Source organism: Cetorhinus maximus, chromosome 19 (genome assembly GCF_964194155.1).
Source record: "Cetorhinus maximus chromosome 19, sCetMax3.hap1.1, whole genome shotgun sequence".
NCBI lineage: Eukaryota > Metazoa > Chordata > Chondrichthyes > Lamniformes > Cetorhinidae > Cetorhinus > Cetorhinus maximus.
This window is the reverse complement of record NC_135897.1, coordinates 62,030,037-62,045,442: the sequence shown is the minus strand read 5'-3', so window position 1 is coordinate 62,045,442 and position 15,406 is coordinate 62,030,037. Positions and strand designations below refer to the sequence as shown.

Below are 15,406 nucleotides of genomic sequence, written 5' to 3'. Positions count from 1 at the left end.
CTGGTTTTTCCTTCTGGAATAGAATTCAAATCAAAGACTTGGAATCATGGAATGGTTACATCACAGGAAGAGGCCATTCAGCCAGTCGTGCCTGTGCTAGCTCTCTGTAAAAATACAACACAGTTAGTCTCACTGTCTATTTTTCCCCATAGCCTCGCAAATGTTTAACTTCAGATAATTATCCAACTCCCTTCTGAAAACCATGATTGAATCTGCCTTCACCTCACTCTCAGGCAGTGTTCTTCAGATCCTAACTACTCGCTGCATAAAAAAGAGATCTTCCTCCTACAGGCTTCTGGTTCTTTTGATAATCGCCTTAAATTGTGGTCCTCTGACCCTTCCACCAATGGGAACGATTCTTCTCTATCTACTCTGTCATGATCCCTCATGCTTTTCAACATCTCTATCAAATCCCCTCTCAACCTTCTCTTCTCTAAGGAGAATGGGTCCAGCTTTGGCAACCTATTGAAATAACCTAGTATGATTAAATTAATTTGCATGATGGTTATGTTACTGGATACTACAATCCAGAGGCTTGGATCAATCCAGAGAACGTGAGTTCAAATCCCACCATTCCTTCAGTCGAAACAAAATGGAAATAAAAAGTTGGTATCAGTAAGAGTGAGAGTGACCATGAAACTGTTGAACTGACAGGTACACAAATGTGCTTCAGGGAAGAATACCTGAGACCTTTGCCTACACACAATCAACATGGTCGGCTTAACTACTCTCTAAAGTAACTCAGTTGTTTAGATTGGCACCTTCTTCAGGGAGATCGGAAATCATTTCTGGTGTGCCATCAATGCCCACGTCCCAAGAATGAATAACGCACAACAACAACAACCTACATTTCTATAGACCCTTTAGCTTAAAATGTTCCAAGGTGCTTCACAGGAGTGTAATCAAATAAAATTTGACACTGAGCCATGTCAGCAGATATTAGACAAATGATCTAAAGCTTGGTCATAGGTAGTTTTAAGGAATGTCTTAAAGGAGGAGAGAAAAGCAGAGAGGTTCAGAGAGGGAATTCAAGAGTTTAAGATCTAGTTAGCTCATAGCACGGCCACCAATGGTCGAGAGATTTCATTTTGGGATGTAAGACATCAGAATTGGAAAAGCACGGAAATATATATAAAATCAGGAAGCTTCCTAGCTTGATCCTGAGATTACAGCAAGTTGGTTGCTCGCAGTCTGGCGATGATAAAGATGCTACAGCTAGTGTTCCCATTCCTGATCACTAGACAACAATAGCTCCAACTGTTTTAGATTTTCTTCTTCCAGTTCCATTGTGGTACCAATAGCTTTTCCGGTGAGATACCCCCCACCACCCAGGCCACTGCCCCTAACAGAGGTGTTTGAAAAAGAATGGCAAGATGTAGAAGGGTCAGAGTATACCAGAGTTGTTCTGTTCTCATCGTAGGTACCTACTAGCCACATCTGGAAATGGAGCATAGCAGATGGTTAGTGGGTGCTCTTATTCCCAAAAGAAGCTGACACAGCAAACACAATGGGACCACTGTGACATATGATGCCTGACTATAGGTGGTGTTGAATGCTTCCTCGAAAACACCCCCATCATGGTAAGCACATCATGCTGTCAGAGGTATTGCATGAGAGACGGTATGCTAAGATGATCAACAGCCAGCATTGCGTAATTTGTTACATCTGTCAAGATACTGTTAACTGTAAGCACAGCCCTTGTGACACGAAGCCAGAACAGCCATGGAGAATTATATTAACGGGTGCAATCAGCAGATAGCCAGATGCAGCATGGGTCTGACACAGGTAGTAACAACAACGATCTGTGGTTGCCTTCAATCTATCTTCACTTGTTCTCATCTATACTGCAATGTTAGGCTCTGGGGACAGTGGCTAGCAGCAGCAAAAAGGCCAACCTACCTAGATCCACATTATACAGCATTACCTCCATTTCAACAGTCAACAAACACAGGGTCAGATAATGAGCTGTAGCATCACCTGCCTGCACCTTTTGCCTACCACTTCTTAATCCTCTTTTATCATATTGATATGTTGATAGTGTGAGATGACGTAAACAGAACTGGAGGAGGCTCTCTGGAGCATAAAAACCAGCTGAATGGTTTGTTTCTATGCCGTAAATTCTATGCAACTATCTTCTGTTTCAGCCTTGGAAAAGACTCAATAGGTTTCAGAGGCTTATCCTTTAATTGTTCCCATTTCTACAGACAAGTTTGCGCCTCCATAATTAGTATGGTTCCTGAATATGTCCAAAGCTGCACTTGGAACTACGCTAATAAGCTAACTTCAGAACACTGAACAGCCAGTAACCTGTGTGTTTAAAACCTGCTTTGAACCATTCTGAACTGTGCCTACAGAAAAGATAGGTTATAGTGTGTTATTTGCAGTTTTAAGAAGACTATATCAAGAAATGTAGTGATTACATTTGATCTACACTGGGCCAGATAAGCAGCAAAGAAGTTTGGAAATGCTTATAAAAGAATAGAAATCTTCAAGAAAATTTGGTCCTATTTCTTGCTATTGGCAATTTCAGTGTTTAACAAACCATACATGTTCAGTCAAGATCAAGCTCATGTTCAGCAAGTTGTGGAGAAAAGTTTATGAGAATTTTTTTGGACTGAGAGAATGCCCTTCAACAAACAATGTCGGAAGCAATATTCATATTTGCTTTTTAAAAGTTAGTATATAAATATTAGCACAGTGCAAAACCTTGCGGGATTTGATGAGAGTTCAATGCCAGGGTCCATTCTCTGCATCATCCAGTTGTCAGTTGTCTACAACCATATCACTGGAGCAGCACACAATTTGTTAGTGCTTAAGGCAGATTTTAACGTTTATACTCGAAATGCAAGAGCTGCTGCGGCTGTACCTCAACGTTTGGAAATTGCATACAGAGTATCAGTTGTGAAGTTTCACATAAAATATCCACTGCCCGTGGGGCATTCTTCTAGACCGTATTATTTCCTGGAATTCTGACTCTTGTATGCAGCGTTCACTGACTGAAGCAGAGTGCTAGACCATGTATTAAGCAATGGAGAATCACCTCGGGCTTGCCAGTTGACCTCTAAGCTTAATTTCACCAAGTCTCCCTGCTGTCAGCAACAACCAGGTTTGTTGCAAGAAATCTGTTGTTACAACTGCCTATATCTTCATCTTATTTTGCCACTCATTAGCCAAAGATAAATACTGACAAGCATGTATGTTTCTGGGCATGAAATCAATTTCACTTTCAAAAATTTTGAATTATATATTTTGAATTGCTGCGAGAATCAAAATGTTTGCTAATCTGTAACCAAGATATACCACTTATTTTAATAAACTTGCAAAGTGGTCGATGAAGTGCTCTGTTACACCATTATTTGACAATTTCTGTGCAGTTGTTCAGTTTCAGCACAAGTCACTCATTGATCCCTGGGACAATCATCGTACAAACCAGGAAGGGTTATAATGGAAATGAGAAAATAGTTCTAACCTCAACCTTCTTCTTGTTTAATATTCTAGTTTGTGCTGTTATATGTTAATCACTTTTAATTCATTTCAATCTCTTTCCATACAGTTGTATATATATAATATATATATTAATATCGCATGCAAATATGCACTCCTCCGTAGGTTACATTCTAGAAAAACAGATTCAATATTTGGCGTATTTATTTGTATAAAAATGGTTTTTTGAATAGGAATTTTAATCCTAATGAACCTTAAATTGTTCATATCTTACATGAAGAGTCTCATTAGGTAACCAGATACCACAGCAACCTGTGCCTGAAGATTAAGTCAAATTCCATTTTAGTGAATTTTGTTTTTTTTTAAAACCTGTGAAGTTGGAATACAAATTTCAAAACTGGCCTTGCCCACATTAGTGTGCAAACTAGATATCTTGTAAAGGAGTTTGTGCACATTAGATACTTCTTACTCTTATAGAGAAACATAATATTCTTACCAAAACAGAATTACCTGGAAAAACTCAGCAGGTCTGGCAGCATTGGTGGAGAAGAAATCAGTTAACGTTTCGAGTCTTCATGACCCTTCGGCAGAACTGAGTATAGTTAGGAGAAAAGTGAAATATAAGCTGGTCTAAGGTGGGGGGGCGGGGGGAGAGAGAAGTTGAGGGTGTGGTGATTGTGGAGATAATCAAGCAGTGATAGGAGCAGATAATCAAAAGATGTCACAGACAAAAGGATCAAAGAGGTGTTGAAGGTGGTGATATTGTCTAAGAAAAGTGCTAATTAAGAATGGAAGACAGGATACTCAAGGTACAGCTCTGGTGGGGGTGGGGTGGAAAGACTAACAAAGTTTTAGTTTTAGATTTAAAAATAATGGAAATAGGTGGGAAAAGAAGAATCTATATAAATTATTGAAAAAAAAGGGAGGGGGGAGAAACGGGGTGGGGATGGGGGGAGGGGGAGTTTAAGATCTAAAGTTGTTGAATTCAATATTCAGCCCGGAAGGCTGCAAAGTGCCTAGTCGGAAGATGAGGTGCTGTTCCTCCAGTTTGCGTTGGGCTTCATTGGAACAATGCAGCAAGCCAAGGACAGACATGTGGGCAAGAGAACAGGGTGGAGTGTTAAAATGGCAAGCGACAGGGAGGTTTGGGTCTTTCTTGCGGACAGACCGCAGGTGTTCTGCAAAGCGGTCGCCCAGTTTGCGTTTGGTCTCTCCAATGTAGAGGAGACCGCATTGGGAGCAACGAATGCAGTAGACTAAGTTAGGGGAAATACAAGTGAAATGTTGCTTCACTTGAAAGGAGTGTTTGGGCCCTTGGACGGTGAGGAGAGAGGAAGTGAAGGGGCAGGTGTTGCATCTTCTGCGTGGGCATGGGGAGGTGCCATAGGTGGGGGTTGAGGAGTAGGGGGTGATGGAGGAGTGGACCAGGGTGCCCCAGAGGGAACGATCCCTACAGAATGCCATCAGGGGGGGTGAAGGGAAGATGTGTTTGGTGGTGGCATCATGCTGGAGTTGGCGGAAATGGCGGAGGATGATCCTTTGAATGCGGAGGCTGGTGGGGTGATAAGTGAGGACAAGGGGGACCCAGCATTTCACTTGCATTTCCCCTAACTTAGTCTACTGCATTTGTTGCTCCCAATGCGGTCTCCTCTACATTGGAGAGACCAAACGCAAACTGGGCGACTGCTTTGCAGAACACCTGCGGTCTGTCCGCAAGAAAGACCCAAACCTCCCTGTCGCTTGCCATTTTAACACTCCACCCTGTTCTCTTGCCCACATGTCTGTCCTTGGCTTGCTGCATTGTTCCAGTGAAGCCCAACGCAAACTGGAGGAACAGCACCTCATCTTCCGACTAGGCACTTTACAGCCTTCCGGGCTGAATATTGAATTCAACAACTTTAGATCTTAAACTCCCCCTCCCCCCATCCCCACCCCGTTTCTCCCCCCTCCCTTTTTTTTCAATAATTTATATAGATTCTTCTTTTCCCACCTATTTCCATTATTTTTAAATCTAAAACTAAAACTTTGTTAGTCTTTCCACCCCACCCCCACCAGAGCTGTACCTTGAGTGTCCTGTCTTCCATTCTTAATTAGCACTTTTCTTAGACAATATCACCACCTTCAACACCTCTTTGATCCTTTTGTCTGTGACATCTTTTGATTATCTGCTCCTATCACTGCTTGCTTATCTCCACAATCACCACACCCTCAACTTCTCTCTCCCCCCGCCCCCCCACCTTAGACCAGCTTATATTTCACTTTTCTCCTAACTATACTCAGTTCTGCCGAAGGGTCATGAAGACTCGAAACGTTAACTGATTTCTTCTCCACCGATGCTGCCAGACCTGCTGAGTTTTTCCAGGTAATTCTGTTTTTGTTTTGGATTTCCAGCATCCGCAGTAGCTTTTAGCTTTTTGTTTTTATAATATTCTTACCTCCTATTGGTGCAGCAAAGCAACAGCCAACTCCTACAGCACAGGCAGCTGCCAGCATCTCAATGTTTCTGGATTCATTCTAAAAGCAAAGTAAACAAAGCTGTGATTAAAACAGGCTGCTTTCTGCCCATTGGCAATGAGGTGGGATTGTCATTGTTTAAAAGAACTGGGACATTTTACATAATATAGTGCTAGCATGTTTTAAACAAATCAATAAAGTGAACAAGATGAAAAATATTTTAAGGCACGCCGAAAATGGAGGTAAACCAGAAAGAAAAATCATATTTATTGAAATGAGGCAGTAGTGCCAACAGAAGCTTTCAGAGAGATGTCTGGAAGATTTTGCATTGAACGAGTTTCAGGTCAGTTTGACAGTTAGCTCCGTCTCTTTGTAAACTGTTAGGGCGGGAAAATTTCTTTCGGCCTGCTTTCGGGTGCAGGGGTCACAAGGCGCAAGCAGACTGTCCCCAGACCCATTAAGGTGGGCAGCACACAAAATCCATGCTGCCTCATTCAAATGATTGCAGCCCTGGGCCAAGCAGAGCCCACATTGCTGGCTGGCTGAACACTCAGGTGTGTGTCTTCACAGTCTTGATAGCCTGTTCCCCTTAAAGGCGGCCTGGCCCTCAAAGCAGAACTGCACTCATTGCAACAAAGCTGCTGTGGGCTGCCTGTACTCCCTGCAAGTAAGAACTGTTTAAATGGAGCAGGAGGGAATAGAGAGGAATTCGAAGGTCACAGATGGGGTGCTGGAGGCCTTAGTGATAGCGGCTGGCATAAAGGAGAAACACCACATTCCCTTCGGCGGGGGAGGAGTTGCGCTAGGATCACAATCCGAAGGGAATGGGAGCTGGCAGCCAGGGAGATTAATGCCTGCAGTCTGGCCATAAGCACCTGGCAGCAGTGCCAGAAGAAATTCAAGGATCCCATGTGGGCGTTCAAGGTGAATGTATCTTCACACAACATCTCCTATCCCTCCAACCCCCACACAATCAACGTCAAGCATTGCTCAATGTAACACTCCCATCACTCACCCACCGGCAGTACCCGGCATTTAGAACTCAGGCCTAATGTTCAGTTACTTCACGCTACCCTCACACACCTTTCAACTTTATAACCCCTCCTTTCCCCACACCTCCAGCTATTCAGCTGTGACAGACACATCACCCAGACAGTGCAACACAATCACTGATGTTCTGTTCTCTTGCACGACAGGGTGACCCATAACAGCTGGGAGCAGAACAGAGCAAAACTGGTGGGGGTCAAGGATGCCTGCATTTACTGAATCCTATGGATAAGACAATTTTCTGCATCATAGGGGGAGGCAGTGCCAGAGGTGTGGCATCCACATCACTGAAAATATTGAAGATGATGATATGTCCCTTCCTAATCCCTTTCCCCGACTCTCACTTCATCTTCATCCTATTGTTTGGCATGATGTGCAAGCTGACGGTCTGACCATGGACTTATTTTCCACCCCACCTCCTTTCCCCCTCTGCTTTTCCACTTTTAGACACCCAAGACCTGCCGCTTGTTCCTCTAGGAAAAGAGAAAGCAACACTGCAGCACTGATGAAGAAGTACTTGCCCTGACACACTAAACCTCCAAATCAGATACTAGCACTGCATGTACATTAGAGGCAATTATAGGATCAGGGTCTGCACACAAAGAATTACTGGACATGACTGCACTGTCACCAATTCAGGGGGAATGGATAGTTCATGTGTCAGCTCACCAGAAGGCAAGGTTGTAGGCATGTTCTACGACAGATGATGACTTTGATGGGGGTGGCATATATGAAAACATGCTGATGAACATGCACACCAAGATGCTTGGCGTATTGGCAGGTCTGTCACATTGTCTCTTGCTACTGTTAAGAGCATGGACGAGTCCAGCTGCAATGTGGCAGAGGGCAGAAGGCAATGCACAGAACTTGCAGCCCATCCTTTCCACCATGGAAGTGGCGGACCAACTCCAAGTCAGCATTGTGGACCTGTCTGCGATGAAGCATCTGATCTCAGCTTCCACTGCAGCACACGGGGAAGCCACCCAAAGTCTCCTTGTTGCAGTGGAAGCTCAGGCAGAGGGCATGAGATCCATGCTTGCTGCTATGCAGGCCCAGACTCCTGCAGACCTGTGCTCAAAAGGGTTCTCAGAGAAGTCCAACAATCTGTCTTCTAATGGACATTCAGAATTGCTGTGGCACTGCCCTGGGGAAGTGACAGACTCCATGGAGCATGAACCTGCTGTCCTCTCTCAGGATGACAGCATTTATGCTCCTACAACTGCCACTCCACCAGTGCCCTTCCTGTTGCCTCTCAGCCAGCCAGCGCAGACTGCTGGCACCCATGCTGACATGGTGCATTCCAAAGCAGAGATCTCAAAGCCCAGGGATACTTAAGGTCATCATCAGTTTCTGCCAGTGAAAGTCCACAGCTTTCCACTAGCCAAAGGTGTAGTAGTGCAGAGGAATACCAGGACAGGCAAGGGCACCCACAGGATATGCACTAAACTCATTGCACTAGTGCGAATAATGTGATAGCCCATGTGCTTTTCCTATAGTTCATGTTGGGGTGACAGTCCATTTATGAACTGTGTTTCTCTGGAAGGTGATTTCTCGTAAAAGGGAACTTTCTTCCAGTAACTGATCATGTGACCAAGCTGCCTAGGAGATAACCAAAGTTTAAAAAGTGTAAATAAGAAGTTAATTGCAAGGGGGAGTAGATTCCTATGGGTCTGCTTCTGTTTTCAAGTTAGTTTTGTTTACTTTAGAAAAGCTGGATGTAGGGAAAATTTATTTTAAGCCAAATTCAGTTGAAATCCTGTGTGCTGGCTAAATAATTTGAATTATTTGATAACTGAAGGACCCCACCAACAGTGAGTTAGACTTCTGCAATAGCCAAGCTCAAAAGAGAAAGAAGTTCCCAGATGCAAGACTCCAGAATTAAAGCACATTAGAACCAAGAGAGTTCTGACCAGAGTTGGCTACATTTGAGATGGTAGTGATGCCTATGTTGAATTGGACATCTACAACCATGGGATGATTGGAGCAGATTTGAATGAACAACCTTACTGGAAGTAAGCAGAAAGCCAAAGAAATCCCAACCCTTATACAAATCTTTGAAACAGTACTCAGACAAAGACCAATTTCTTAAAAGTAGCTGACGACTTTTTGGGGGGGTTTAAGTTAAATGGACGTAGAAGGAAATTTGGTTTAGATTATAAGTAACTATGCTCACTGTATTTACAATATCGTTAACATACTGACTATTTAGTTACTAGTATTCACGTTCTTTGATTTTTGTGCAGTAAAATTCTTCTGTTTAAAACAGTGAATCTTGCGGCTTAATTCTTGAGTAAACACCTAGGTTTTAGGGTTTCCAAAATAATAATAATAATAAAACATTACTGGTCTCTACTGAAATTGTAACAATAGCCCACTTTGCTTGTATAATTGGCTGTCTTGTTTGATAAAGACATTCTGGCAAGATTTTTTGGTGGTTTTGATGGCAGGATCTTGGCTGTGATCTGATGCCTCAGATGAATAGTTAGGTGGCATATGGTGGAACAATGGTAGTGAAGGGATGCCATTCCTAAGGGAACCAGAGCCTGAGTCAACATTCACGGGCACCCTGTCCGGAGTGAAGGCATTCCAAATGTCGCTTCCTCCCTCAGTGCAGAGCTTCCCCACTCGGTAGCCTATACACCATCCCCTTGTTATCACGATGATGTGACTTGTGGGCATGAGTGATATCAATCTGTAATTTTATCAGCTATCAAACATATATTGAACTGTTTAAAAAGGATATTAAAAAAAACACAAGCAAAGACACTGAATTAAGATGGCTGCCACAAGCCACCTGATGTCTGGTATTACCAATTGATTCGTTTTCTGGAAGGTTCCAATGTGGAGTGCAATTAAGGCATAGCCAAACATCCTCATGAAATTTCACACCTGCTGATGCCAAGAGCTACTTCAAAGATTTACAGAAACTGTACAGGATTTCATATTTGCAATTCTATAAGGCTACTTCTCAAGCAGAGACAGGAAGTCTCGCAGGATAATAGTTATATGGAAAGGCATTCTCCCTATCCCATCAAGTTTGATGATGGATCATTCAGAAGCTAATGGCTGGGACATTATAGGCCATGGAACACGAGCCACAGCCTGTTCAGATATCAGCTAAGCAAATACTTTCTGAAATCATGTTGGGCAAAGAGATCATGTGACTGGAGTAACCATTTTCTAAATATCTTTTAAAACAGCATGCACGCTGCTAAGCAGTAGTCTGGAAAAGCTGCCAGTGAAGCAGTATCAAGCTCCCTTCTCTTCTTTCTCAAGTTCAGGATATCGCTATACAGTTTAAAATCCAGCGCAGGGATGGAGAATTTCCATTGAAAGGAACCTCAGGTGCAAAAAATCATCAACTTCTTGAAAAGACAGATTACATTTTGAAAAGAAATTGTCTCCAGCAATTGTAGTTTTACACAGGTTTCAACTCTGGAATTTGAAGATCACTACGGAGAAAAATCTGCCGCAGCCACAGATACCAGCAAAGGCCTCATAAAACTGAACTTTTCGCATCGAACTTTAACTTGGCTAAGAAAGCAACCTCCTACTATATATCTTGGAATTTTGCATGCTTTTGAATGTGTATGTGTTGCAAAGGTTGGGATTGGATTTATCTTTTTAAGTATTTTTATATCTTTACCTGAACGGGTTTTTGATTCAATAAAAACGAACCCATTTTTGTCGTAAACTCAAGAAAGCTGACCAGGCTAGTTTCTTAGCAACGAGTACGTAAATGGTTAAGCACAGGCGCTGGGCGGAATTTTCCGTGCCTTCTGGTGGCGGGCGTGATAGGTGGTGTGAGATGACATTATGGCGCGATCGGTTTCATGACGATGGGAAGGCAGGTTGCGATTGTCTGCTCAGCCTGCTGACGGTGGGCCACGTTTCCTGCCATTGGTTGTCGGGAACCTCATTGTAATACATCAGCATATCATTATCAGGCCATCCTGTCAGGCCTTTGCAGCCCCGCTAGATCATCCTAGGGGAGGTGGTGGCATAGTGGTATTATTGCTGGACTAGTATTCCAGAGAGCCAGGGTGATGCTCTGGGGACCCGGGTTTGAATCCCACCATAGCAAATAGTGAAATACGAATTCAATAAAAATCTGGAATTAAAAGTCTGATGATGACCACGAAACCACTGTCGATTGTCGTAAAAACCCATCTGGTTCACTAATATCCTATAGGGAAGGAGATCTGCTGCCCTTACCTGGTCTGGCCTACATATGACTCCAGGCCCACAGCAATGTGGTTGACTCTTAAATGTCCTATGAACAGGGCAATTAGGGATCCATCCAAGTGGTGGCCAGCACTCTCCGGGAAGTGTTAAGGGGCCGTCACACGTAACCAGGACAGGTTCTTATTACACCCATGCTAACCACGTGTCTCTCTTTTTCGTCCTGCAGGAGGAGTACATCAAGATCTCGGAGCCTGGTGAACTAGCTGTATACCTGATGGCGTGCAGAGAGCGAAGACGAAGAAGGCTCTGAGAAGCAGCAACCTCAGGAAGGAGGGGCGACTGGGGCTCCCGCACACGCCACCCAAGAGCCACAGTGAGCCATCGCAGGCCGGTGCCTAGCAACACCCAGGGTCTATTGATGCCGCCTTTCATTCCTGCAGATGACTGAGAACCAGTCAAAGACTGCGAATGACTACAGAACTGGTCGCTCACATCTTCCACTTACTGCAGGATTTGGCGCCACAGGGACATGGAGGGCATCCACTGCCAGTGGCTGTGAAAGTAACTGTGGTGCTCAATTTCTATGTCAGTGGCTCCTTTCAGGAATTGAAGGGGGACCTCTGTGGGATCTCTCAAGCCGCCAACCACAAATCATTCATGAAGTCACAGATGCCATCTTTGCAACGGTTCACAACTTTGTGCATTTTGCCCGGGACCAGGACAGCCAGGATTCAAGAGCAATTGAATTCACCCACAGGTGTAGGGTGTGATCGACTGCACTCATGTGGCGCTTAGATCTCCATCACAACACAGAGTGGACTACATCAACAGCAAGGGCTTCCATTCACTGAATGGAACCACCATATGGCGACCACCATAAGCACATCCTGCAACTTTAAGGTGGGGCTGACCCCCAACTCTTCAGCAACTGTGACCAGTGATGCTGTGCTCCAGCGCTGAAGGCGGACAAAGATTCAGATGCTTCTAAAGTTTCATGGCTGCGTCTCTATGATATGGCCCTGATCACAAGGCGCAAGCGAGCTGCCCTCGGCCAGACTGGAGTCAGACATTCTCAGTGGCTATGTGAAGATTTATGGAGTGTCTTCAATGCATGTCGTCATCATCCTCCTGCAATCGAGCGACTATTAAGGCCTCCACCACATCTCCATGACAGGAGCATTCTCACAGAGGGTATTCACGCTGCCACATGCCAGACTGGAGTCAAACGTTCACAAATGTGATGCGCGGAACTATGGGGTCACCTCACTGCATGTTGTCATCATCATCCTCCACAAATCTAGCAGCTATGAGGGCCTCCTGAGCACGCCTGCCTCGTCTGCATTCTGCCACCAGTCTGTGACCTCTCCCTGTTGTTGTGTGCTAGCTTGTCCTGCATGAATAGAGATGGAGAGAGTGTAAGCAGGATACCTGCCAGGCCAGATGACAATTATGCCTGGCCTGTGTGGGTGGTGAGTAGTCCCATGGACGGGATGAGGACAATGACAGTGAGTGTGAGAGTATGAATGGTGATGTCCCTTAAACTGCAGTGAGTGAGGGCCCTGTGGATGTGAGCTGGGCTCATGAGTGTGTGCGTTGAGAGTGATGAAAAGAGTGACTTACCCTGTCGAAACAGAGATCATCATTCATCCTCTTGCGGCACTGGGTGGCTGTCCTCTGCTGAAGGGCGTCGGCACAGACCACCGCTGCCACCGTCTCCCAAGCTGGATTGATCACATTGCTGCCCATCCTGCGGCCAGAGTGGGAGTAGAGGACATCCCGGTGGGCCTCCATGGCATCCAAAAGTCACTCGAGGGACCTGTCATTAAACCAGGGGGCTGCAGTCTTCTTCAGTTTCATGGCCATGTCTTCCGTGCAGCAGTGGTGGTCTGGAAGCACTGAGCTATGTGCTTGCGGCTAGACTTTAAACATGGCGCCCGGCGTGATGCAGCGGCGAAGTAATGGGGGGGCGGGTGAATGAGAGTCTGCCCACCATAGTGCAAATTTGGGAAAATTCCGCCCATTGAGTAAATACCTTCATCCTTACAAGTTGAGAGAAAAAGCCCTGTTACGGTCAGACTTGGGAGTCATTTTTACCCCTCCTTACGTGGCCGTAACACTGTAATGCTACAGTCCCAAAGGTACTGCAACTACAGCTATTGCAACCTTTTTGTGGACAGGTCACCAGATCTTCTGCTCTCACCCAGCAACATTCCCATCAAGTCACCACAACATCTCCACAAACACTTCACAGTTGTTGCAAAGTTATGGGGGTAAAGCAGGGGAGTGGGGCTAGGGATGCTCTTTCAGAGAGCCAGTGCAGACTCGATGGGCCGAATGGCCTCCTTCTGCACTGTAAAGATACTGTGAATATCAACAGGATACCATTCATGCCTCCCTTTTGGAGCTGACTGGAACTCACTTGTAAGTTCATCAGAAATGTTACTGTAACAGAAGTTAGTTGAGGTCAACTCAATGGGATTGAACTTCTAGCCCTTCGTCCCCTTTCAGCCTGATCAACCTACTTGCATATATTAATCAAGGAGTTAAAGACTTTCTTTCTGAATAAAGCAGCCATCTGTAACAAACAGATTCCTGTGACTGAGTATAATTTAGTTTATTCAGAACTATTGTCAGATTTCCAAGGACAACTATCATTAGATTCAGCTAATACTCAGTAATTTACAATCACCTAACTCCAGACACACACCCAGGAAGGGTGTCAAAGCTTCATTATAGGTAAACTACAACACTATAAAAAGAATTGCAAACCTACAGTTTCCATTATAGATGAGATTTGTAGTATGTGCTTAGAAGCTTTGCAAATGTATCGAGATGTTGTCCAAACATATAATGATGGATGATACTTTGTGTATTTCCTCCCAGACAAGCATGATCAGGGCATAAAGTAAACATCCAGTGTGTAAGATCGAGAAAACCCAGGCACAAGTGTATGGCACATGTAATTATGCTCTGCCTAGACGACAGGCAATCAAGTCAAATGTCCTGAGGTGCAACTTGTAAGTACCATAGGGTGGAGCGTGTAATGTGGGGAATTGACCCAATGCTACTGAACAAAGAGCAGCCTAAGCAATGCCAAAGAAGCACTGGAGGCCACTCAAAAATTGACAGGTAGGATTTATAAGGAAATGTTGTGGAGCTAGAAGGGGGATAAATGCTCCTCCTGCCCCCACAGATATTGGCTCAACCACTGCGGTCCTCCTCAGACATCATCTCCCCCATTCCTCAACATAACTCGACTGGCTCAGCTCCATGCAGGATCTTTTGGAATTTCATTCTCCCAGTCCTGCTGGGAAGCTTCAAAGGCAGGACAATTCTCCACAAATATGATAATCAGGCCCCGCGTCAAGATGCTCATGCCTCTGACCATTTCCATTGGTTGGGCTAACTCTGCCACATCATGTGTTTATATTTAATATTGCAGTGTAATACTATCCATGCAAGCATGTTTTGTACAATTCAATTTTAGATATTTGGCAAAAGAATAACGAGGAAATGGAAAGTATATCTACGAGAAACATGAAGTTGTATTTCAAAAGGTCTGAGTTATGGTCTACATTATGTACAATGATAAGAACATATGAATATAAGAAATAAGTGCAGGAGTAGGCCACTCGGCTTCTCAAGCCTGCCCCGCCATTCAATGAGATCATGGCTGATTTGCTCCAGGCCTCAACTCATCTTTTGTGCCAGCTCCTCATAGCCCTCAACTCCCTGGTATTTCAAAAATCTATCTACTCCCTCTTTAAATATTTTCAGTGATCCAGCCTCCTCAACTCTCTGGATGTCAATAACTTTTGTGTGCATTTATGTATATTCTCGTCTGTAAAACATGTTCCTGGTGTGCATGGAAAATCGGTGTCGTTAATTGATTTTGCAGAGTTGTGATTTTTCTTTATATCATTCATGAGATATGGGCACCACAGGCTAGGCCAGCATTTGTTATCCAAACCTAATTGCCATTGAGAGGGTAATGGTGAGCTGTCTTCTTGAACTGCTACAGTCCACAGTGCTGTTAGGATGGGAGTTCCAGGATTTTGACCCAGCAACAGTGAAGGAACAGTGATATATTTCCAAGTCAAGGTGGTGAGTGATTTGTCGGGGAACTTCCAAGTGGTGGTGTTCCCATGTGTCTGCTACCAGTGTTTTTCTAGACGGTAGCAGTCATGGGTTTGGAAGGTGCTGTCTAAGGAACCTTGGTGAGTTCCAACTTGTAGGTGGTACACACTGCTGCCACTGTGCGTCAGTGCTGGAGGGA

At 44.4% G+C, this 15,406-nt stretch overlaps 2 protein-coding genes across 4 annotated transcripts in view; one reads left to right on the top strand and one right to left on the bottom strand.

The window, feature by feature from the left end:
* The window catches only part of LOC144693842 (chloride channel protein 2-like), a 597,263-nt gene that overhangs the window by 267,460 nt on the left and 314,397 nt on the right, over nucleotides 1-15,406 (bottom strand). For both annotated transcript variants that reach the window (XM_078563927.1, XM_078563929.1), the window contains one exon: nucleotides 5,880-5,958. In XM_078563927.1, coding sequence (XP_078420053.1) covers nucleotides 5,880-5,958 — 79 coding nt within the window. The remainder of the gene's footprint in view (nucleotides 1-5,879; nucleotides 5,959-15,406) is intronic.
* Nucleotides 1-15,406, top strand: part of LOC144693843 (heat shock protein beta-7-like) — a 566,165-nt gene that overhangs the window by 296,435 nt on the left and 254,324 nt on the right. The window lies entirely within an intron of this gene.